The following is a 24155-nucleotide window of genomic DNA, read 5'->3' as shown; positions in this document are numbered from 1 at the left end:
AAAACTGTTGATAGAACTCCGTGGGAAACCCATCCGGACCGGGAGCCTTATTATGTTCCATCTGAAAAATAGCTTCATGAATTTCTTCCTCTGTAAAAACTTTAGTTAAGAGAACATTTTCCTCCGCAGACAGTTGTGGTATATCCGCAACTTGATCCTCCATCATGGAGAAAGAATTATGTTCAAGTTCACCAAAAAGTTTTTTATAGTATTTTTTTATATAAACTTTCAAATTCTCTGCACCCACAATAGTTCCTTCGTCTTGTTCCAGTTGAAATATTTTTCTTTCTATATTTTTCATTTGTAATTAGATGAAAATATTTGGTATTATTCCCACCCTCTTGAACATGTTTAACCTTAGCCCGCTGAGCCCATTTGGTCTCTTCATCATGTCTAAGTTTTTTAACACCTTCATTAGCCTCACGAAGTTTCTCCCTCTCCGAAACACTAAGAGGAATAGATTCAGCTTTGATAGCCAATTCATCAATTATGCTTAATAACCTCTCTTTTTCTTTTTTATATTTTCCACTTAATTTTTTTTTTTAAACGGAACCGCAACCAGATTCAATGATGCAGCAAACAGAGGGTACCTTAACCAGTGAAGGCAGATAAAATATGAACAAGCAAGCACAAGCGACATACTAAACCTCCGGGTTAACTGGATCACTGTTTTTCAGAACTAGTACTACATGGTACCAAGCTCATCACTCACTGTGTTCCCAAATCCTAGGAGTGTGATTCAGAGAAAACCAAGGAACTCAATTGAGGAAGGATAGAACCCAATCAATCAATCAAACCTTTCCGCCGGAGAATAAAATTAATTTTCAGGTGCTGCTTATCGACAACTGCTTAACCAAAACCAGTTTCAAAGAAAAAATGAAATCTCAATGATAACCAGTGCAGACAATTAGCTGATCAACAACCAACCCCAAATAAGATACTACACCTCCCAGTTAAATGGAACACGCTTCTTCAGTATGGTACATACAGAGCATACCACTGTATTCACAATCACAAACATAGCTTAATTATGTCATTCACTTCAATCAAGACCACTACTCCTACATGTAAAAAACAGACCAACAGTTCATCTCGGGATCTTTGGAACATAAGATGTTACTATGAATCCCACGAATCTTCAACATCGTCCAGGAGTCCCACCAGACATGTTTTAATTTTTCTTTTCTAAAATTCTAGGGAGGACAGATGGACGACAAACCGGCGAGAAGCAGATTAAGAAGCAATAAGTATGCAAGCAGAACATGCCAGCTTCAAAGATGCAGCAAAAAGACAATGCCTTAACCAGTGAAGGCATCTAGAAGATGAACAAGCAAGCACAAATCAGATACTCCAGCATACTGCATAGTACCAATTAGCACATCGATGTATTGTACTCCCAGATCACACAAGCGTGATTCAGAGTGTACCGAGGAAAGAAGCCAATGAATCAATGCACCAAACCTTTAGCTCCGGAGACGGAATCAGAAGAGATCAGATCCGCACCATCCGTATCCTATGAATTCTCTGGTGCGCATGGGTCTGACGCCGACCAGCGGGTTCCGGAGGGTGTGGTTGTCGCTCATGAGCGCGAACCGTTTCAGCCCGGCGAGCGCCTCCTGGGTGGCGTGCCAGAGCTGGGGCTCCTGGCGACGGGCGTTGTACACCAGGTCGACGGTCCACAATGCATGGGTGCTGTGCATGATCGCCTTGAGGAGCGCGAGCTCGGCCTTGCCGCCCCGGAAGTCGAAGAGCGTCAGGTGGTGCAAGCACTGGTCGATGCTGCCGTCGAGGGTCAGGTAGTGCGTGTGGTGGTCGTCCCGGGAGGCCATCCCTTCTTCCTGTGGCACGGCGTCCTTGCGCTGCATTGCAAGCACAGCGAGGCCCGATCATGTTGGTTACACACACGACCATACACGCAAGACCAGAGGCGCACGCGTACCTCGATGGTCAGAAAGTTCAGGCAAGGGAAACGCCTCAGCATCTGCTGCACCACGCGCGCCACCATGTGAACCTCCATGCCGCGGAGCGCCGTGTAGTCCAGGGCTAGCCATAGTCTGCTGACAGACCGCATCTGCGGTTCCATGTCCTGCCTACCAACCTGCATATGCAGCCCAACATGGATAGAACATCAAGCAATTTCCATGAGTGCCAGTAGTACAGGTCGCAGTCCTAGTTCATACCGCGATGTCGACGCCATCGATCTCGAGGGTGGCGGGGAGGTTGAGGCGCAAGATGCTTGACAGTTCGGGCGCGCCGTTGATGCTGAGCGCGGCCGTGGTGCCAGGAAGGAGCTCGCGGAGGTTCGGGGCGTCGTCCACCGTGAGGCTGCGCGAGACGGTGCGGAGCATCGAGAGGCGATGGAGCTGAAGCACCGATCTGACGACGACGGAGTCCACCGCGCAATCCTGGACCCAGAGCATATGCAGGTGGCTGCACGCGGCGACGACGCCCTCGACGACGCCGGGGCGGCACGCGCAGCCGTAGAGCCCGAGGTCGATGACTCCGGTGAGCGCGTCGAGCTCCCCGGCCTCGACGGTGAAGAAGGCGAGGTGGAGGTTGCTGACGGCGGTGCACTGCAGGAGGAGAGGCGGGACGCCGATGAGCACGGGATCAGGCTGGCCGGAGACGCCGCGGTTGAAGAGGACGACCTCGGACGCCCCGCCCCTCTGGAGCGCCGCGCACCAGCGCGCGGCGTGCTCGGGGCGCCACTCCGTGGACTCGACGCGGAAGGAATAGACGCCACTGCGATGAACGTGGATGCCGCCGATGTCTTCTTCTTCCACGCCTTCGCCTTCGAAGCCGTCGACGAAATCCTCGAGCACGTTGGCGATGGCGTCGGCGACCTAGGAGCGGGGGATGGGGAGGCTCGCGAACTGCTTGTCGTGGAGGTAGAGCGGGTACATGCGCCATACCTCGCGCCAGCGCGGGGTGAAGAGGTAGCCGAGGCGGAGGAGGTCGGGCACGGGGAGTTGCTGGAAGAGGACGCCGAGGGCGAACGCGGAGAGGCCGCGCCAGTCGGCGTGGCTGGCGGCGGGGCGGGGGAGGCGGATGACCGGGCGGTCGAGCGAGAGCGTGGCCGGGGGGTGCGGCCTGAGGATGTTCCGCACGACGTCGGAGAGGATCTCCTCCGGCGTCGGCGCCATCTTCGCCGGCTCGGAGCGGTCGCTGGTGCGGCGGCGAGTGCGGTTTGGGGAATGGAAACGAAACGAGAGCCGTTTGGTTCACGGCAAGATGGAATGGTGAGCTGGCGCTTTGGGGGCTTTTTGTAGCCAGCTGTCAGAATGAGCAGTTGATGCTGGCCGTCGGATCAGAGGACAGGAGGGTGACAGCATCTACTAGTTCAAAACGGATTAGCATTACTGGTCTGTTCTTCCTTTTTTGAAATCGGTAACATTCAAAAAAAAAAGTCATATTCAGAGACCTAAGATACAGTCGACTCCCCTTTCGAAGAAACTCAAATTTCAGGAGAGAATAAATATGACCAAAATGCAGGAATCGCAGCTCGAAGTTTAGATCGTATACGGTGACATTCGATATGCACATAAACATGGTCATCTTAATTATAGCATGATCATCACACTTGCATTTTTCACGTCGTCGAAATGTATCAGAATTCACAATGAAACAAATGCAGAATCCAGTGGGAAAAAAACAAACGACAAAACTCTCTCAACTTGACACCCCAAAAAGGAACACCGTGTAAAAAAGAGAGGACTCAAACTCCTCAACTTTGTCCATAAGCTTCATCAACCTAACTCTCTGCTTTGAAAGACTTGGTACTTCTCCCACACAGGTCGTGACTTCGGGGACCCCTCCTCTCCTTCCTTCTTGGAGAGGGTCGTCGAGGAGTGCCTCCCCCTCTACCGCGCCATCACCAGGGCGACTGTGGTGGACGGCCGCTCTACCTCCTTCTGGCTGGATAAGTGGCTCACTTGGGAGCCACTTGCGACGCGTTTTCCCGCCCTCTTCTCCCACAGCACGCGCCGCCACGCATCCGTGGCCTCTGTGGTCTTGGGGGGCCTGGACCTCCAGGACTGGGCTGCTGAGGCCGAGCTCCTGGTTGTCCGCCGCTTCATCGACGCCACGGTGCTCCAGGAGGGCGCCGACCACCGCGCCATCGACTCTCCTTCGACGCCCAGCTTCTCCTCCCGTGAGGTCTACCGCGCCCTCTCACCGGCGCGGCCCGTCGACACTGCAGCCTGCATGACTTGGTCCCTCCGGATCCCTACCAAGGTCAAGATCTTCGCTTACCTCCTCGACATCGATCGCCTGAGCACCCGGGCGAACCTCTTCCACAAGGGGTGCGCCCCCTCTTCTGCGTGTGCTGCTTGCGGTGCCCCCGAGTCTGGGCGCCACCTGTTCTTCGACTGCCCCAGAGCTGCCGAGCTCTAGGTCAGACTGGATGTCCCAATCCCAGCCGGTGGGTTCTCCATCTGGGATCTTCAGGGGGCGAACCGGCCACCTCCATGCACATGGTATTTCGGACTTGCGACCATTCTTTGGTCCATATGGAAGTCTCGGAATGACCTCGTCTTCAACGGGGTTAGCCACTCTACCGCCTCGACCATCCGGCGCGCCTGCGACGACCTATCTCTTTGGAGATGGCGGCTCCGCCCTGCTGACCGGGAGCCACTTGACCGGTTCCTGTCCCATATACTTTCTAGAGTTGTAACATAAATAATCTCTCCCCCCCCCTGTTTTCCCCTCATGTGTACATGGACCGGCTTCTTGGCCGCTTTCGAGTATGAATAACAATCGGTGGGGTTTTTTCCCCGTTCACCTCGGAAAAAAAAAAGAGGACTCAAACAAGAACTAGCAGCAAGTTCAACTACGTTTCATGTACTCACCAGACATAATTCTGATAAGACCAGGAAGACAAAAACATAACTTCTCGTGCCCAGCTGAAATTTTGTGATGTGCTTCACGAAACAAAAGGATTTACAGTGAACTTCAACAGTTCCCAAAACGCATGACAGCAACATGAGATATACTACAGATTAGGACTTAGTTCCATGGGGCCAACCAGAAGCAGCGACGGAATCTCTGATTGGCGTCGCAGATACTAGATATTTTTCCTCTAAGAGCTATGAACTTGATCTGGAAACTGAGGCTAGCTGAGACAAACAAGTTTCAGATCTCTACTAAGGGCTAAAAGTGCGGATGTAGGATGCTATTCAAGAAAAATCATGGCATGAACCCACAAGCTCACTAGTTCTCCTCCTGTCCCTGCAAATTCTGGAGATTTCCCGCAGCCCTTGCCTGCCCGATAATCACAATTGTCGCTCGCAGGCACAGGTTCAGCAGGGCATGATCTTCCAGCTGCACTGCAGCCTTCAACAAATGAACAGAAAAAATGTTGTTAGTCCCATATTTATGGAAGATAAATTATATGGAACAAAGAGTGATAGAAGATTGTCGATTAAACAATATTTAGTTGAGATATGAACCGGAAAAGAGTTACATGTGATAGAATTAAATAAGAACTGAATGACATATTTGCGAAAAACTTAAATGTACATCAGGCAGCAATAATTGTCACATTCTCAAGAAAGAATGAAAGATAGCCATGCATGGAACCATGGACGGCACATGTATCCAAAATTATGTCCATATCTATAACTCAAAAAGAAAATAAAGAGAAATCAAAGGGGGGACATTCAGGAATGACAGTAAACATGCCATAACAGAAGCAGCAGCCACAAAGAAACCATTGCTTTAGTTGAACTGAGATCATGTCATATATTTTTTATGAAGAAACCATTGTTTTAGCGCATCTGAATATTAAGTAATCATGTTCTTACATTACATTTCCAATCTTCTAAATCAGTGATAAATCTGAGGTCTAAACTTCCTATCACCTTCCTGCAACCTACAATCATAACAGAGATGGGAAGTACAAAAGATCAAGAGTGAAAAACATGTCATAGGCAACAAGTAATGCAGGTTATTACCACTATAGCACGTTCCAAAGTACTCTAAAACTTGCAACTAGATCACAAATTGTAACTTAAGATAAATCCTCCAACAAATTAAACAGCAAAAATGAATCACAGTCATAGTAGATAAATTATATGGAACAAGGAATGATAGAAGATTGTTTATTAAACAATTTTTGGTTGAGATGTCAATCAAAAAACAAGAGTTGCATGTGATGGAGATAAATCAGGACTGAAAGACATATTTTCCGAAACAGGTAAATGTACATCAGAGAGCCATAATTGCCACAATCTCAAGAGAGATAGCCACGAATGGAACCATGGGCGCACATGTTCAAAATTGATGTCCATATCTATAATTGAAATAGGAAGTTTACAACAACCAAAGGGGGAGAATCAGGTGCCACCGTAAACACGCTATTACAGAAGCGGCAGTCATGAAGAACAGCATTGTCTAATTCGGTAACAAAAAAAAGAATAAGATCACAGGCTAGACAAACAATTCTTCTTAGCTTTGAGTTTAGGTTAAAACATGTCGTATTTTTTTTCTTAAGACGCTACTGGTTTAGCGCATCTGAATATTAACTAACCACGTTCTTCGGTTACATTTGCATTCTAGTATTCTGTGGTGTAAACATCCTATCACCTTCTTGCAGCCTACAATCATAATAGAGAAGGGCAGTACAAGAGATCCAGAATGAAAAACATGTCATATACAGTAAGGAAGCAAGTAATTACGACTATAGCACAATCGAAAGAAATCTAAATGTTACAGCTAGATCACAAATTGTAATTTAAGCTGAATCCGCCAACAAGGATAGGAAATAAAGTGTCCAAAAAGTCATGCTCAAAGGCCAATCAAGCCATAGTACAAGTGTATAACTCACAGAAAACTAAGTAACTAGATATGGCCAATAAGTTTCCTATTTGTAGAGTATCAGTTGAGCAGCCACATAAAGGCACCATAGCTTATCGACCTCTACCAAGCTGGTTATACAAAGTTCTAATCCATATTCTGGTTTCAGATTGGAAATAAGGATTGAGCCTGCACATTTTGATCACTGAAATACAAGTTCATGTATATGGTACGTTTCATATAACAGGCACAAACAACATGGGCATTCACAAGCGCCCAAATAAGACTTGTAAACCACCAATACAGGCAGGCATAAACACATGCTAACTAATTAAGCTACTGCTATAAGCACTTCCAAAGAATCAGCTGAGCAGCCACTGGCCGAAAATCTATAGCTCATTTTCCACATATAAGCATCAACGGCACCATAGATAATTTACCATTCAACCTCTACCCGGCTGGTCATACCAAATTATAACCCACTGTACGTGATAATAGGACCTGTGACTACACTGGTTAAAATATAATGAAATGCAAAAAAAAAAAACTCCCTCCGTTCGTAATTAATCGACGCGAGGTGATGTTAGAAGTAAACAACGCCCAGGTAGACAGTGCGTCGATTAATTCAGACCAGAGTAGTAGCTGTTAAGCATTCAAACATAATAACCTTAGTTTTTTCTGCTTTCAGATCAGAAATAAGGAGTGAGCATGCACATGTTACCGCTTCAAATTAAGCTGAACTATATGTTACTAACCAAGATGGGTCAGCTGATCAGCTTTTAATGACACACATCCAACTTAATAGTGAAATAATTTGACAGTACATAATGATCACTGGCGCGCAAATAAGCCAATGTCTATATACTTCCGAGTATATTCTAAAAAAGCATTAATATTGAATCCCCCAAAAACTATCTTAAAGGACATTACTGAAATTATTATCTTAAAGGACATCACTGAAATTTTCATAAGAAACAGGAAACCCTGTAATTTATAGCTCCAGTGGTTTATGCGAGTACAGTATCTACATGCATATGAGCACACCTGTGCAGCCCCATAACATATGGATAAACACTGAAAATTGCAAACCCATGTGTATTCGGCAGTGTTTTATGTCTAAAGTGTCATCGATCATAGGCACAAAACAAATTGGGTATTCAGAAGCATGGCTAGATAGAATTGGGGATGAATCATGCGATTATCTGATGTTATATGAGAATGAGATTGACCAGCCCATCAATTACTATGCCAAGTGCATCTCCACGAGGAGATAGTATTTTGTTTGATTCCCCACTCCCAGCCACAATAAAAACTGTAAATCACCAGTGCAGGCAAGCATAAACAGATGATGTTAACTAATTTACTGCTATCTGAAGCCTGATTTCACGATACCTACATTGCTACATCAGTACACTTTAGCATAAACCAGCTATGCTCAGACAGTAAACGTGAAACCAAGAATGCTGGATGATGCCCACCCAATAGTTAGAACGTATCGTCGTAGTTAGCTAATCAAGCAGTAATTCCCATAAAGACATCCAGTAGTGAGTGCGTGCCTCCACTGTTACTAGACACATACGCCAATTCATCGCATCATCTGACCAAGTAAAAGACCAGAACAGAACATCTGAACAGGCAAATCATCCTATACGGTGTCAAATAGGATATGCATGCTCGTGGCAGCAATCTCAGCACTGGCAAAACTGAGAGCAATTGTCCCTTCCTCTCAGGCTACCGCAGCAACCGAACCCATATGGGAGATCAATCGATAACCACGAATCCCACGGGACCACGATGCTGCTAGACGGGGTAGGTTGTGGCTTACCGAGACGACGCGGGCGAGGTTGTCGAGGTCGCCGATGGTCTTCACGAAGGCGGTCTCCACGTCTGGGGCGGTGTGCCTGCCGCTGGCCTCGAACTTGCGGTACGCGCTGATGAGGTTGAAGACGCCGAGGTTGTGGATGGCGGGGACCCTGAGGACGAAGGCCGGGAAGAGCGCCGCCAGCCTCCGCGCGTCCACCTCGAACACCTCCCCGTCGCCGCCGCGCAGCCGCAAGGTGGGCGGGGCCTGCGCCATCGCTCGTGCGCGCGCGCGCTCTCGCCGGAGACTGGGGAGGGGAAGGGGGAGAGAGGTGGTGCCCTGGTGGAGTTGCGCGGCGGTGCTGGGTGAAATGGAGTGGGTGGGTTTTGCGTTTTCGCTTCCGGAACGGGAAAAGTGGGACGGAGGGGAAACGGAACGGAGAACGCAGCAGGAGATGGCTGACAGGTGGCCCCTACGTGTCAGCGGCGGGCCACGGCAATCGGGAGAATCGGGAGTCATGCGTTGGTTCGAGAATCGGGAGAAGAATTTGGTCTCCGAATATTGCTAAACTTTGGGCGGAATTTATGTGTTTCTCGGAAGAGTAATGCTACACCTACAAAAATCTTTTACAAAAAACTCTTACGGACTCATAAAGCAGTGGTGGAAATCCTGAGTCTGGCCCGGGCTTTCAGCAGAGGATCAAATTCCAACCAACCAAGGCGGGCCACGTTAATCCGTAATCATTCCGTAACACAATTCTTCGTACGTCTAGGATTACCGTTCTCGGAACGGATGGCATGAACCATAGGAACTTAAAATGGTGGATGCACGTCGAAAACCTCTTTTGTATGTAGCCCGATATTTTTTTTCAAAAACTTTAATTTTTTGAATCTATTGTTTTAGAAAATTTTGGAAAAATACCATGATAATAGAGAATGTTAGAATCCAAAGACGTCGATGTCGTTGGCGCCATCCACCACCGAAGAGTGCCTTTTGTCCGGATCTAGCTCATAGACCTCCACCCCATGCCTCTACCGGACCCACCAACCACCACACGCTAACCCTGAGTTCACGCCCCACACTAGCCGACGGCTCTGCCACCCAAGTAGCTAGAACGCACACCATAGAGAGTCGCTGCTCCTCCTTCCACACTGGCCTCGAGGCCATCCCCAAACAGATCATCGTGATTGCTGCCCAAGCGATCAAGCAGAACACCCAATAGACGAAGGAGCCGCTGCCCCGACTTCCATGCCGACCCCGAGGCCCCGCTCCAGACCCTGAGGGCAATTATTTGGAGATGGTAGCATGTAGATTTTGTTCAACAGATTTTTCACGTTTAGCTTGCTGCATAAGTGGTAGACATATTATTTTTGCGTGATATAAAGCATATGTGTACCTTTTTAGCTTTTTCAAATTCGACTAAAAAACATTGCAATCATGATGAACTTTTGCAGGATATGAAGCATGGGTGTACACAGTGTACCTTTTAATTCGACTATAGAACATTGTGATACAATGATTGCGTCCATCACTCGATATAGAGATCGGTGGAATGCCTCATTTTCAAAATAAAAAGGGCGACACCTTTTGATCTAACAAAAGGATTACCTGAATTTCATGATTCTGGCAAATCATTTATGTTTTCAGGTTACTGAGTGAACAACCCATCTCTATCCAAATTCTACACTGGTGCAAGGAGTGAGTTCCAGTGTGTTAGATACAACTCAATTTCTGCGGAAAGCATGTGTTACCAGCACAAATTCTTCACATTCTCCAAACATATGCTCAACATGAGGTAATTAATTTGTGTTTCAGTTTAGTACTCGGGTGACCATGAATCCGTGTCACAGCATGCATGTAACACAAGTTCTACATCATTTTCATACCTCTGGACAATGTGCGTACTGGAAACAGCCAAAAAAGCCTTTGCCAAGCTAGCAACTAGGAGATCATCTCTCAACTGATGGAGTGAGTGAGAACCAATACTGACGACGAACGAGGATTAGACCACTGGAAACTACTGAGTACTGAAGCACCACCAAGGCAAAACTGTCGCGGTTGGTGTGGGGCTGAGCTAGCGGATGATGCGGAGGAGGCGGTCGTGGTCGTGCTGCGCCAGCAGGTCCTGCTCCGGCGTGATTCCCACGATGCCGAGCAGGGTCTTGATCTCCTCCACGGTGCCGCCCCTGATCATGTCCGCCGTCGTCTGCGCGCACAGGTCCATCAGCTCGTACTCCAACAGCTCCTCCGACGCCTGCGCGTACAGCAGACAGATCAGTTGTCAGTTAGCCAGCCAGCAAGCTCATCAGATGATCAACAAAACATAAGCACTGACGATTTACATAGTGAATACAGTCGATAAATCAGCACGCGAAATAAGTGCACCACAAGCCCTTGCCTTGCAGGCCCAGATGGTAACACCCTCATGCATGTCGATGTATCGACCAGCCGAATCGAAACTATGCAAGAGCCACTCACTGTATGTGCAGTCGATTTACAGTTCCCTGGAACATAATTAGGCTGTTGTGGTGTTCTTCATTTCGTACTAGAGGTCAGGTTACTAAACTTTCCACAGAGTTTACATCGATAGCTAAACTGAAATCGGATGCAGATAGATGTGCTAGTACAGTAGTACTACTTGTACTCGAGCACTTGAACCTTTGGTTCGCAATGTGAATGACAGATTAACAAATTATGTACATAGACAGTGATGTACTTTAGTAATCCAGCCAGCTCATCAGATGATGAACAAAACATTTGTACTCCACTAATAACGATTTTGCTGCCGAACGATAAATCAGCACGCAAAGTGCGCAAGTCCTTGCGTTGGACGCAGAAGCTAGCACCACAACTCCAGCACTAGCTAGGCGAATGAGCGAGCGGCAGAGATAAAGAAATTACTAGTATCGATCTATGTAGACAGTGATGTGAGCTGTATATGGACAGGCGTGTGGGGCTGATCGAGACCAAAATACCAACACCACAGTATACAACGATGATGCCTTCCGTTTCACAACAGAAGATCGATCCCACTGACTGAACCAAACCAACAAACTACCACGGTTTGTCAAAACCAGAAGCAAAATCGACGAACAGAGCAGCAGCTAAGCGATTAGTATCGTGGACAGCAACGAAATCCTAATCATCTCTCCCTTGCGTGCGGCGCCAAACCAACCAACAGATCGATGAACCTGAAGCATCGGTCGAACCGAACCGTAGGGACTCGCTAGAGAACCAACGAAGTGATAGCGCAAGGAAGGGAGCGGATATGCATGGGGATTCGGGGAAATTAATCGAACCAGGAAGAGGTCGTGGAGGGCGTCGGTGTCGCCTGCTGCCCGGGCGATGAAGCGGCGGTCCCAGTCGTCGATGTCGCGGTCCACGGCTTGGCCGCTGCGGTGGGCGTTGTGCTTCTCGACGTACTCGACGACCATGTCGAAGACGCGGCCGGAGCGGATGGCGGGGGCCGGGACGGCGTACCCGCGCAGCACGGCCGCCGCGTCCCGGGCGTCGGCGGAGCCCTCCGTCCCGTCCGCGAACGTCAGCAGGAACAGCGCCTCCTTCTCCTGCGCCATCGCCCACACGCCCCTGCCCGCCGAGAAAGATGAGGCGGAGAGAGGTGAAGATCGAGAGAGATGGGGGTGGTGGCTTCTGGAACAAATGGAGGGAGCGGAGTGGTGTGGCGGCTTTTTACGACGTGGGGCCGGGTGGTGGGATGGCCGAGATGGCGAGAACTTGCCTGACAGTGGGACCACCGTGTCATAGGAAGGAAGCAGCAACGGCCAGCCGGTGAGCACACGGCGTGCGGAGGCTGATACGTGGGACCTGGAAGAGATCCTACACGACACGATGCATGCGTCTTTAGAGCAACTCTTTTTTTTTTAGAAAAACGGGGCTCCAAACCCCGGCTCCATTTTATTGAAGCCTCACACACCAAACAACATTCAGTTTTGATTTACAGAACCGCCAGAACTCACACACCACACACATACCAGGTTTTTTTAGCAACACTAGTAAGAGCTAATTACACGCGCGGTACAACAACTTGCACCTCATGTGCAAATTAGTACAATAAGTTGTAAAACGGGAAACCGCGGTACAAGAACTTGATTTTCGGAATCAATTAAGTTTAATTGACCGAAAACTGTGCCACGGTGGAGTTTTGCTCCCGAACTGCGGTCTTGCAAGCAGATCCCTGAGGTTATTTATTTCCCTTTTTTTGTCCTCCCACGTCTATGGTCCATGAGCAATTTACGGAAACCAACCGCGCCTTTACATATATTCTGTTTAGGTCCTTACCTTTTTGGCATAACTGAGCGAAACTATCGTGATTGGGATTCAGTTTCCCTTTCTTCTCGTTCACGAAGCCGGCGGCCACGGTTGGGCTCGGGCGTCATCCGCGGCGACGATTCCAGCGACATGCCGCCGCCGGACCTGCACTTCCGCGCGTGGAACGAGGACCCGCCGGAATACAGTAAGTCACTCGTCGCCAGGAGCCTTCCGCCCAGCACATTTTTCCTCTAATGTTTCGGCTGTGGTAGTCGCACTTTGATCGGCGGCGTTGTCCTCGATTGTGTGACATGAGCAAGAAAAAAGGTGTCATTTTTTCACGTTTGTAGCAATAGGTGAGTGTTTTCGTGGTGTTTGATGTCCAAATTGGGTGTGTTTCGGTGGCGTTGCCGTCGGGTGTTCCGCCGCTGAGGCGGACAGAGACGAAGTTCAGAGACATGTACGTTGTAGCTAGACATGTACGAACTGTATCAGTTTCAGGCGTTCAGAGACTGTGTGATACAGGCTGCCGGCCGGGCCTGCACGATCAAGTTCAGATACGTCTGTTTCAGGCTTAGTTAGTTCAGAGATTGTTGATGTAGGTAGACATGTACAGTGTAGCATCAATGTGGGTGTAGGTTTAGTTTGCATATCTATGTACAAGTTGAAATTTTCACTTACACACTCTGCTACTAAGTGCTCATCTGCTCATTCAACACTTACTGGGACCTCATGTGTTAGTTATTCAGCCAATGAAATTTATATTTACAGTATCCGTTTGAGATATTCTTACTGTAAACAAATTTGGATGCAGGTGCTATTTCGAGATTGTTCACTGCTGAAGTTAACCACAATGGTTTTTTCTGTGGGTTAGGTGCCAATTTATCTTATGTGAGCGCAACATTGGATTTCATTGACTTTTGCTCATCTGAAAATTGGTCCATGAATGTGGTGGATGAAATCTTGAATATGGTTGGCTGTGAGAGGGATGGAAAATTGCATGTGTATTGGTGTTTGCCGGAGAAGGAAATATGTGATGGGCTACTTCCTTTGGAGACAGATGAAGACTGTGCTTCTATGCTCAATGTCATCAATACAGAGAAGTGCGTTGTTCTGTTCATAGATCATACCAATTTTTTGAAGACTTTGAGAATTGATGTCATTCTTAGGAACAGAAGGGTGACGACTATGCCATCTGTGATCAACCCAGAGGCAGCAATGCCCAAACCTACTGAAAATGGAGAATTTGAAGCATCAACTTCAGGTGTGGTTGTCTCAGATAAAAGGCAAGCAGAGGAAGGAGATCATGAGTTGGAGGACCATGAGAGAGAGATTATGCAGTCAGAGGAGGAGGATGATGACGGTGATACTGAGTTCGAATTGTATGATAGTGATTGCAACGCAGAGTCAGGGGATGATGATCTATTTGCCGATAACATAGACAAAGATGTAAATGATAATAATGAGCAAGAAGTAGTTGCTGAAATGGAGGATGAAGCCGCACTTGAGGATCATGATCTACATCTACTAAATGAAGAAAGGGAGCTACTGAAGAAGAAGTTCAGAACATTTGATCCCATACTTGACATGGAGAATCCTGTGTTCAAGGTTGGTCTTGTCTTCAGTTCTGTTGAGGAAGCAAGGAAGGCACTACTAGCATACACAATCAGAACAAGAAAGAAAATAAGAAAGACAAAGAACAATAGAAGTAGACTAGAAGCCGTTTGTGACGAAGGATGCCCATGGATGATAAAAATTGCAAAAGACACCAGGTGGGAGGGTGGATTTGGTGTGACAGCTTATGTAGGCAAGCATGACTGTGAGAGTGTGTGGGAGATGAGAGCACTAACTGCAAATTTCCTGAAGGAAAAATTCATGACTGAATTTAGGGACAACCAGAAGCTTGGACTTGCAAGTTTTGCTGCAAAAGTGACAAGAGAATACAACATGTGTCCAGATAGATGGAAGTTGAGCAGGGCAAGGAAATCTGCTCTTACAGAAATTCATGGTGATGAGGAGGAACAATTTTGTCAGCTACTAGATTATGGCAAGATTAATCCTGAAAACTTAGTGCACAGTTGCTATACAGTTGACACCTACAATAAAGCTTATGCCTACAATTTGGCTCCACTTAGAGGCAGAGTTTTCTGGGAAAAAATGAATGGAGTGAAAATTCATCCACCACTGTTCACAAAGGTTATGGGCAAGCCCAAGAAAAACAGGAAAAAGGCACCCGAGGAGAAAGTCAAGAAAGGTGTGACAATTTTAACAAAAGCTGGTGTGACTATGCACTGTTCTATATGTGGAAAGCCAAATCATAACAAAAAAGGACATGCCAAATTTGTTGAAAGGCAGCTCCAGGAACAATTAGAGATTCATGGTGATGATGGAGATATTGACATTCCAGAGATTCTAGAGGTAAATCAATAAAATGTATTGTGTTCCCACAATTTCTGCATTTAGTGTTCCTGAAATTTTGTACTGAAGCTCAATCGTTTCATTAATGCAGCACATATTCCCTCACACTCCAAACCCTACTAGGGATCCTACACACGAAGTGGAAAGCATGGTTTGTAGATTGGGAGAGGAGGTGATATTGACTGCACTATAATCCTCACATTATTTGTATACAACTATGCCTTCTAATATTCTTCCATTTTTCCAGGCAAGAGAGAATGTGCCAATGTCCAGAGTGCTTGGCCCTTTGCCAGAAAATGCGTTTGTTGCAGCTGAGAGGGACAGGACTCCAGCAACATGTGTGAGGGTGACCACGGCTTCAACTAGAGGCAACTTGAGGGGAAGAGCCAGAGGAAGAAGTTGTGCAACAAGAGAACCTGCAAAAAGGAAAGAACCAGAAGGAGAGGCTAGCAGAGGCAGATGCAGAGGAAGAGGGAAAAAGAAGACTGCTGGTCAAGCTACTACAAGTGATGCCCAAGAACCAGCAAGAACAAGTAGAAGAGGGTACAGCACAGGTCAAGGAAGTGAATACTACATGCTGTTTGGTGATGATGAACAGCAGCCAAGACCAACATCATTGCCAGACCTAAATGCTGAATTGGTCCCTGACCTGAACGTGCATGAGTTTTCAGTTAGCCAGAATGCACCACATGGTGATGATGTTTAAATAGCAGTCAATTCATGATCATTTTGTTAGTTCAATGAGTCAGTTCAGATACGTCTTTAAATGGCACTGTGTTACTTTAGATACTTGAGATATTGATATTCCAGAGAAACACTGTTATCATGTGTCCCATATTAATTGTCACTGCAAATCGTATTGCTTTTTATTATGCTGAAGTCCATTTCCTATTGTTCATAAATGGAGAAGAAAAGATGAATCTATAAGCAGGCTTGTGCATACTGCTAGAGCTGCAGTTTGTGCCGCTCATAGCTTAGCAGGTTATAACAGAACCATGACAATGATTTATGAGACAGTTCTGGAGGTGATATAATGTCTGAGGCTCATAGCTTATAGCTTAGCCATCACATATAATGTATGAGGCTCATGTTCTGGAGGTGATATAAAATATAGTGATAGTGCTTTTTGTTAGCAGATGACACTGCATCGTTTTTACCTATGGTTTGTGGTGACATACTGGTTTTCTAGTTGAATATTTTCAGGAGATCTGTGTCCAATTGGATTGCCCATCTTCAGCTTTGCTGCATCTCAGAAAAACAGTGTCATAACTAGGTGAGATGCTTTTCTAGACCCGTTAAATTTCAACTTCGTCTTGCCTTTTATATTAAACTGAAACACATTTGCTATTGTAAAACACATCAGCAAAACACTAACTAGCAAATGCTCTACTGTCTCTCCTCACACAAACACCTTCACTAGCAAAGGAGAAACTGCATACAGGACTACAATGGCTACTACTGACGCAAGCATGACCATCTCCCTCTTGTCTCTCCTTCTCATCTCCTCCCTGTGCATCCTCTAAAATTCATTCTTAGCTGCGTTGACTGCCTGCAACTTCGACTCCTTTTCTGTTATCTTCCTAACCAGCTTTGCATCTTCTTCTAAATCCCTGTAATTTCTTCTTCTGCCTTGCTTTTTCTGGTACTGGTACTACAATTCCTCCCCAACTGGAAGCTTATATTGCACCTACATTAACAAAAATAGATCAATTAGAAGAAAATAAGAACAAATGCACTCCAAATTTCAGTTAACCACCTGACAGTCGTGAAGGCAACTTCACCGGTGTTCCAGGATGTGCCTTGCTCGTCATCGGCGCCTTGCTCGCCGCCGTCGGCTTGGTCCAATAAACTTCAGAGGTAAGCTTCAATTCCTCGTTGTCGCTGCTTCAGCCGCCGCCGACGATGTAACCACCCAGTTCGGGTTCTCACCTTGCCGAGCTTCCAATGGAAGCCATCGCGCAGATACCTGCCGCCGACGCCATATCCGCTCACCCTCTAAGCCGTCGCCGTCGCCGTCCACTCATACTCCACCGCCGCCGTTCGATCGCGCTCCGTCGTCGCCGTCTGGCCTAGGTTAGGCTTGGGGATTGGGGAATCGATTTCGCTGTGTTCGTGCTTGTCCTGTTATGTTCACTTATGAAACAAGGATCTCAATGTAATGTTCCAAAAGAGTAGGGGGATTTCGCAAGATTTCAGAGCCAAATGGGATTTTCCATCGCCACCGTGGCATCACACACGGCAGAACCCAATAGGCTGGGACTAATATGTTTCGGATTTACAAGTTCTTGCACTCCGGTTTCCGTTTTGCAACTTAGTGTACTAATCTGCACATGAGGTGCAAGTTGTTGTACCCAGGACGTAATTAGCTCCACTAGTAATGAAGCACGTGCAATGCACGTGTCGACTACTACACGTAACTCAATTAACTATTTTCATATTTAAGTTTCACTATGTTTACAAACAAGTGTAAGTTATTAGAACGTGTAAAAAGGATTAGTACATCACCATGAATTCACTTTCACCCTCGTTAGTTGTTAGTTGTTTGAAATCACGTTCAGACATTGTTTGCACATTGAGGACAACAAGTTCTGTTGGACATCATACAGCCAACCACTCGAAAAATGGATGCAACGCCAAACAGATTATTAAGTTTGGTCTATTTGAACATTTCTGAAAGTGTTATCAATATAAATAACAAAGCTCTTGTAGGTGCATAAGACTTCTCGATACATAATTCCCGTGGAATAAACAAAAAAAAAATGATTGTGCTCTGTACTGCAAACAATGTGACATGTAAAATGGCTTGTGCACGAACCCTAACCCTGAGTGGTAAAAAGTCTCAACTCCTTTTCCTGAAAACGAAAAACACAATGAGGCAAATACAATAAGTAAAGTTGTATTCTTGTAGAGTTGCAACTTGGAATTCTGTATCATGAATCTAGGAGCATATCAATGTATTGATATGTTTCTCATGTTTCCATTAAAAAATAAAAAGAAAAGAACACCACTTATTTTCGTTAAGACAGTGGATATAGTTTGTGCAATTTTTTTATAACATGTGCAATAACATCGGGAAGGAAAGTGGCAGAGATATATAAGTGGAACTTTTCTAGACAGAGATAACACAAAGAGACTTAATTAAGCCTTGCCATGAAGTGAGTGAGATCTGAAAATACAAACTGTGGGAAACATCAACACAAACTGTTGGGAGCATGAAACAGTGGTTCCATACTTGCACTTTCCAAAAGCAGCTACCTATATACAGGGGTAAAGCTAGAAAGAAATATTTATTGGTGTCATTCTTCTAAATTTACCGGTGTCATTTTGTATTTCTAAGAACACTACATTTAAAAACTACTCCCTCCGATCCGGAAAAACAGTCGGAAGCATCTATTATGCAAAAAGAACCTCAGGTTTTCATTTCCCGAATCAAGTCAGTCCATAACTCACGCGTTGACTCACGGGATTTCATCTCCCCACGCACAGCAGAGCCAAGCCGCCGGCGACCCAATCCATGCGTCCCCGGCCAACCATGCCCCCACCGCTCGCCGTCGCATCTTCGGCACGGTCCCACTAGCCGAATCCCACACTGTCCCAGCAACATCGCGCCCGAATCGCGCCGCCGTGCGCGAATCCTAGATCCGCCTCACCTGCCGCCCGACGTCGAAGACGACCACGCTCAGCCCCCCTCGGTCCTCCTTCTCTCCTCCGCACGTCCGCCCCCAGTCATCTTCCGCAACGCCACCCTCCACTGCCGCCACGAATGAGGATGCGCGGCATCATCCGACGGCGGCGCGGCCGCGGCTCTCCGCGATTGTGGCCGCCTGGTCGGCGCAGGGATGCCGACGGGGGACGGAATGGTGGTCGCCTCTCTGAGCTGAAGCCGCCACCGTCGAAGTGGCCAGACGCGCCGGATCTGGGGCCGCGAGGCCGGACGCGAAGTAGCGGAGAGGACAGGCCACCGTTGCGTTTGTGCTCAGTTTTGTGAAATTATGAGGGTTTAATTGTAAAACATAATTAGTACTAGGTATCCGACACTTATTTCGGATCGGAGGGAGTAGAAGTTTTGTGACAAACAACAAATAGCTAGATGGAAACAGCATAGAACCAAACAGCACCAGCACCCGAGGATATCATTCAAAGACGCTCCAGGCTTTGAAACCTGCTCCGTCACCAACCAGGATCAGATCATTTGTCTCCAGGGTCCTCGCTAGGTCTTCTGCCGTAATTACCATCAGCCCAAAACCCCTTGTACTGTTTATGCCGCATACTTCCAGTGTTGATCTTGCCTTCTTCTGAGGGGTCAACCAGGCTCTGGCCACGACAGCAGCTGCGGCAGCCGAGCCAACATCTCCAGTTTGCTCAACAGCAGATTCAGCTCTCCTCTTCCTTCCTCCTTCAATAGAATTATCCATTGAGCACAGCTGTAAGCCACTTGTCTCCACATTCCCTGCATACCAAACCATTGAGAACGATTGAACACTTGGTCATTTCTGGTAATCCAGATAGTTCTCAGGACAGTAGCAAAGATCGTATTGTATAAAGTATTTTTTTTCTTTTCATTCCAAAGAGAGGTAATATCATATAAGCTTGAAATTTTAAATTTAAGACCCAAGACTAAGCCTATCTCCTTCCAGATATTGGAAGCAACTACACATTCAAAGAATAAATGTTGGCATGATTCAACTTCATTACAAAAAAACACAAGTCAAATCATCAACATTTTGTCTCTTGACCAAGTTATCTCTAGTGAGCAACTTATTATGGAACATCAACCATAGAAAGAAATGTATTCTGGGGGACACTTTAGTTTTCCAAACACAATGAATGTCAATAGGCTTAATCCCACCAAAATTAACCACATCATGCATGGATTTCACACTATAGACCCCACTGGCTTCCCACATCCAAATCAAAGCATCTTTCATATTATTCAAAGTAATGGTTTGTGCAATTTGCTGAATTTCCAGCCACTGCACCATCAACCTATGATCAAAACATCTTCTAAAGGTTACTTTCAAAGAAACCCCATCCCAAAGATCAGCAATGGTCTTATCCTGCTTATTAACTAGGAAATAAACTTCCCAATATTGAATGGCCAGACTACAAGACCCAAACCAATGATCTTCCCAAAATTTAATACTCCTCCCATCCCCCATTTTCCACTGATAGCCCATCTTAGCAGTTTTGGCAGCCCACAAAACCCCTTTCCAGAAGGGAGAGGCGCCACTAGATGAGCAAGAGAAGAAATTGGGGTTATCAACATTATATTTGTTGTCAATTATTTGTTTCCATAGTTTGTTCTCATTCAAGTGATATATTTTAATCCAAGAGGCTAACAAGCACATATTCATCTGTGATAAGTCAGGAATACCTAAGCCTACATACTCTTTTTTTCTAGTGACCAAACCCCAGTTAGCTAAATGATACTTATGATGTCCCTCATAATTGTCCCAAAGGCAGTGAGCCATCTGAGAATTGATAAGGGTAATAACCCATTTGGGGAACTTGATCACACTAAGTAAATAAATAGGAATACTGGCTAGGACACTTCTAACCAGCTCTAATTTATCAGCATGGTTAAGAAGCTTCCCCCTCCAACCAGCAGCCCTTTTGAGATTAATGGAAGGATATTCCACTAATTCCTTGATTCTCTTGCTAGTGGGAAATCTCACCAAAAACCTCTTGGGACCAATTTGTCTGATTTGCTAAAACCAATTCACCTTCAACATTTCATTGAAACTTTTCTCAAGCTCCTCAACAGATATTTCACCTTCCTTGACCACCACTATTCTCACATTGTACATGTTAAGCCACTGAACTGCTTCTGGTCCTTCCACCTCCACATGAAAGAAACCCAGTCCAGGATTAGCACTCCCCCAATACTGAGTAGTAGGCAAGAGAGAATACCACATCAGGCAACTATCCATGTGATGTCCAGTCTTAATTCAAATGAAGCACCTTTTGAATCTGGTGCAGAGACCCACATAATGGCCAAGTTCTACACAGTTATAACATGTGACATTTTGAATTTAGGGTCCATCACAGGCCCACGACCACTAGCTACTGTCAACTGCAAGTTGTTCCCATTTCTATCACCACTAGTCTTAGGTCCATCAGAAACAAAACCTTTCTGGTTCTTCTTCTTGCTCTTGCTACCACCAGAGTTTTGTTGTTGTTGTGCAATATTCAAACTAGCACTGCTACCCTGACTATTAGGTTGAGGAATACTGGGAGTAACACCCTGAGGCAGCATCATCATAGGGTTGAAACCAGCAGGGGGAATTTGTTGATTGCCAAAAAACTGTGACCACTGAATCATCGACATATTCCACATGTGGGGATACATCATGGGAAACATACCTTGCCCAACCGCCCCCATTTGCTGCATCATAGGTTGGGGAAACTCGATTTTGACCACCACTGGATCAGGAATGGCCTCGCAGCCGATCTAGATGTCGTAGCAGCCGCTGGAGGAGCACGACCACCACCCACACCACGGCCACCACCAGCTCCACTGAATCTCCCTGAGCCTCGACCCCCACCTGCCATCTTGACCACCTCCGCAAAGGATCTTCTCCCTTCTTCTGCTCCCCACAGTTCCGCAAACCTAATTACCATGGGTTTGGGGAGGAAACCAGCGCGAGCCGGGTGTCAATCCGCTAGAGAGAAGGATCTCACGTGGGCCAAATCCTTCCTCACCCAGACGAGTGTCTGAGATCCAGGAGGAGCCCTAGATCCGACCAGGCGATTTTTGTCTGATACAGGCGAAGAATTAGTGTCTATATCCAACTGTGAAAACGTACTTCTGAAACCCGCCATCCCAGAGAGGCCATCAACGGTTCGATTGCGACGGTGTAACACCCCAAATTTCAATAAAAAGAAAGTTAGAGAATTCCAGAAAGCAAATTTTCAAACCAACAAAAACTTTTCTTTTGCATATAGTACCATGCATAGGACTTGTGCATTTGAGTGATATGCCATGATGATTGTTATTACTTGTATTTGATATGCTCTAAAACCCTAGAGTGATCATATGAAGATCACCAACCAAATAAAACAAAGAGGAAGAAATTCCATTAAATAGAAAACCCTAAAAACCCTCACATATGCCCTATGGCATTTTTATAAATCTTGACCCTAGACCTATTTGGTCTTCACCATTAGTTGGATAATGTTATTAAACACTTATTACAACTTTTGGAATCAAGGTTTCAAAATTCAAATGAATTTCAAACACTTTTCTCACTCACATATGATAATGGCCAAATCTGCCAAATTTAGTCTGATCACCACTTTGAGCCCCTGCAAATCAATTTTTCCAAACCAATTCTTGCTAACTCTTTGCACCATTTCAAAGTCAACATCAAGGTGAACAACTTTGATAAAGATCACCCTGCCAAATTCATCTTGGATCAATAGCTATGCTCATCCAAAGTTGCAACATTTTAACAAGTGCAACAATCTCCACTTAGCCATTTTGGCCAATTTTTGAATTCAAATTTTTCCACCACCACCTCAATTCACCTCTGGTCTTTTACAACTAATATCAACACTCACATTTCAAAAACATTCACCTTTTGAATTATTTCCAATTTGGATAATTTTGTATTTTCCAAAATTGAACACTATTTAGACACTATTTGCTATAGTGATCTACACCTCTAATCTACATCAAACCTAGCCCATTTGGTCCCCTGGTTCCCTCTAACCATCAATAACACATAGTGGAGCTAAGGAGGAGGGGATAGCTTGCATGGCATGGCCATGCCGGCCATGGCATCACCATGCCGCACCCCCTCTCTTCCCCTTGCTTCCCAACCCTGGCCACCATGCCCTTGCCCTCCACCTCACTCTACTGGATCACCTAGCACCGGCCACGGTCGAGGAGGAGCTCGACACTGGCCAGACCAGCGCGCGCCCATGGCGGCCAGCATGCCGTGGACGTCGCACGAGAGCGCGCCACGGGCACCCACTGGCCACGCGCCGCGCCACCATCTCGCGTCCGCCCTGGCCCCGCTGACTAGCCATTGAGCATCACCACGCCACCACGACACCGCCAGACATGGCCACGACAAGACCCTGGACCGCCGCCGCCGTAGACGGGGAAGAAGATCCCGCCACCGCCGCGGCCGTCGTGGAAACAACGCGACCCAACCAAGCCTCCCCCGACCAAGCTGTCGCTGCCATTAGACTCGCCAGGAACCGCAGAACAGCGCCACGCCCTCGCCTAGCTCACTAGCTCGCCGGAGACGCCGCGAGCATGTCGATCACCACCCTGCCCCGCACCCCTTGCTCAATCCTATAAATAGAGCGTTCCCTGGACCAAACCAAGCACACCAGCTCACTCCCCACCTCTCACTGCTTCGCCACCACCACTCCACCCACTCGATCGTCGCCGGAGCTGCTCCAATTTGAAGATCGGAGCCGCCGTGCACCCGGAGGTCGCCGCCGTCGATTGGAGCTGTTCCAGGAGGAGCCGCCGGTACCAGCTGCTTCGCCGTCGTCTACAACTTCACCGCGCACATTGCCAACCCTAGCTGGAGCCGCCGTAAGCTCTCCCACCCCCTACTGCCGCCGCCGCACCGTCGGAATCTCGCCGGAGATGACGATGGCCCTGTGCCGTCCGATCCAATTCTAATCCTACGTCCCACGTTGAAACATACCGGTTCGGGTTTTAAAAGAGGCTGACAGGCGGACCCCACCCTGTCAGGCAGCCCGCGCGTCTGTGGACCGTGGTGGGCTGGACTGGGCCGTTTTTATTCGAATCTGGCCCAGTTTCATTTCCCGCCGGCCTTTTATTTCAAACTAGATTTAATTAATTCAAATAAATTTCAATACTGCCCAAACTTTGAAATTAAATAGTTTCAAATTG

The 24155-nt window shown here is 46.8% G+C and overlaps 4 protein-coding genes and 1 long non-coding RNA gene across 5 annotated transcripts; 1 reads left to right on the top strand and 4 right to left on the bottom strand.

Annotated features, from left to right (window-relative positions):
• Positions 1-953: 953 nt before the first annotated feature.
• On the bottom strand, positions 954-3324 carry LOC127298859 (uncharacterized). The gene is made up of 3 exons (XM_071819750.1): positions 2181-3324; positions 1940-2098; positions 954-1859 (listed from the first exon to the last, which is right to left on the bottom strand). Exons 1-3 carry the CDS (start codon positions 2418-2420, stop codon positions 1482-1484), a joined length of 777 nt encoding a protein of 258 aa, XP_071675851.1. The 5' UTR covers positions 2421-3324; the 3' UTR covers positions 954-1481.
• Positions 3293-4392, top strand: LOC127303202 (uncharacterized). Its single transcript, XM_051333958.1, has 2 exons — positions 3293-3362; positions 3794-4392. Exons 1-2 carry the CDS (start codon positions 3293-3295, stop codon positions 4390-4392), a joined length of 669 nt encoding a protein of 222 aa, XP_051189918.1.
• A 472-nt stretch (positions 4393-4864) lies between these two features.
• Positions 4865-8987, bottom strand: LOC127298860 (uncharacterized). The gene is made up of 2 exons (XM_051328718.2): positions 8618-8987; positions 4865-5331 (listed from the first exon to the last, which is right to left on the bottom strand). The coding sequence occupies exons 1-2, from the start codon at positions 8867-8869 to the stop codon at positions 5209-5211; spliced, it is 375 nt and encodes a 124-aa protein (XP_051184678.1). The 5' UTR covers positions 8870-8987; the 3' UTR covers positions 4865-5208.
• A 1375-nt stretch (positions 8988-10362) lies between these two features.
• Positions 10363-12262, bottom strand: LOC127298861 (SKP1-like protein 9). Its single transcript, XM_051328720.2, has 2 exons — positions 11893-12262; positions 10363-10847 (listed from the first exon to the last, which is right to left on the bottom strand). The coding sequence occupies exons 1-2, from the start codon at positions 12166-12168 to the stop codon at positions 10668-10670; spliced, it is 456 nt and encodes a 151-aa protein (XP_051184680.1). The 5' UTR covers positions 12169-12262; the 3' UTR covers positions 10363-10667.
• Positions 12263-16575: 4313 nt separating this feature from the next.
• LOC127298862 (uncharacterized) lies at positions 16576-17419 on the bottom strand. The gene is made up of 2 exons (XR_007850163.2): positions 17037-17419; positions 16576-16967 (listed from the first exon to the last, which is right to left on the bottom strand). It is a non-coding gene; the product is annotated as an uncharacterized lncRNA (long non-coding RNA).
• Between the last annotated feature and the right edge of the window lie 6736 nt (positions 17420-24155).

The sequence above is a fragment of the Lolium perenne genome, chromosome 5, assembly GCF_019359855.2.
Source record: "Lolium perenne isolate Kyuss_39 chromosome 5, Kyuss_2.0, whole genome shotgun sequence".
Classification (NCBI taxonomy): domain Eukaryota; kingdom Viridiplantae; phylum Streptophyta; class Magnoliopsida; order Poales; family Poaceae; genus Lolium; species Lolium perenne.
Note: the sequence above shows the minus strand (reverse complement) of the source record. Positions and strands in the feature narration are given on the sequence as shown.

Bases quoted from the DNA above. Each gene is read 5' to 3' on its own strand.
- LOC127298859 (XM_071819750.1), bottom strand. From the start codon at position 2,420: ATGCTCTGGGTCCAGGATTGCGCGGTGGACTCCGTCGTCGTCAGATCG. The intron at 2,099-2,180 runs GTATGAACTAGG...CTGCATATGCAG, and splicing joins TCGATGGCGTCGACATCGCG to GTTGGTAGGCAGGACATGGA. The intron at 1,860-1,939 runs GTACGCGTGCGC...CTTGCAATGCAG, and splicing joins TGAACTTTCTGACCATCGAG to CGCAAGGACGCCGTGCCACA.
- LOC127303202 (XM_051333958.1), top strand. From the start codon at position 3,293: ATGCTGGCCGTCGGATCAGAGGACAGGAGGGTGACAGCATCTACTAGT. The intron at 3,363-3,793 runs GTCTGTTCTTCC...TCTCCCACACAG, and splicing joins AAAACGGATTAGCATTACTG to GTCGTGACTTCGGGGACCCC.
- LOC127298860 (XM_051328718.2), bottom strand. From the start codon at position 8,869: ATGGCGCAGGCCCCGCCCACCTTGCGGCTGCGCGGCGGCGACGGGGAG. The intron at 5,332-8,617 runs GTAAGCCACAAC...CATTTGTTGAAG, and splicing joins ACCTCGCCCGCGTCGTCTCG to GCTGCAGTGCAGCTGGAAGA.
- LOC127298861 (XM_051328720.2), bottom strand. From the start codon at position 12,168: ATGGCGCAGGAGAAGGAGGCGCTGTTCCTGCTGACGTTCGCGGACGGG. The intron at 10,848-11,892 runs GTTCGATTAATT...CTGTACGCGCAG, and splicing joins CCCTCCACGACCTCTTCCTG to GCGTCGGAGGAGCTGTTGGA.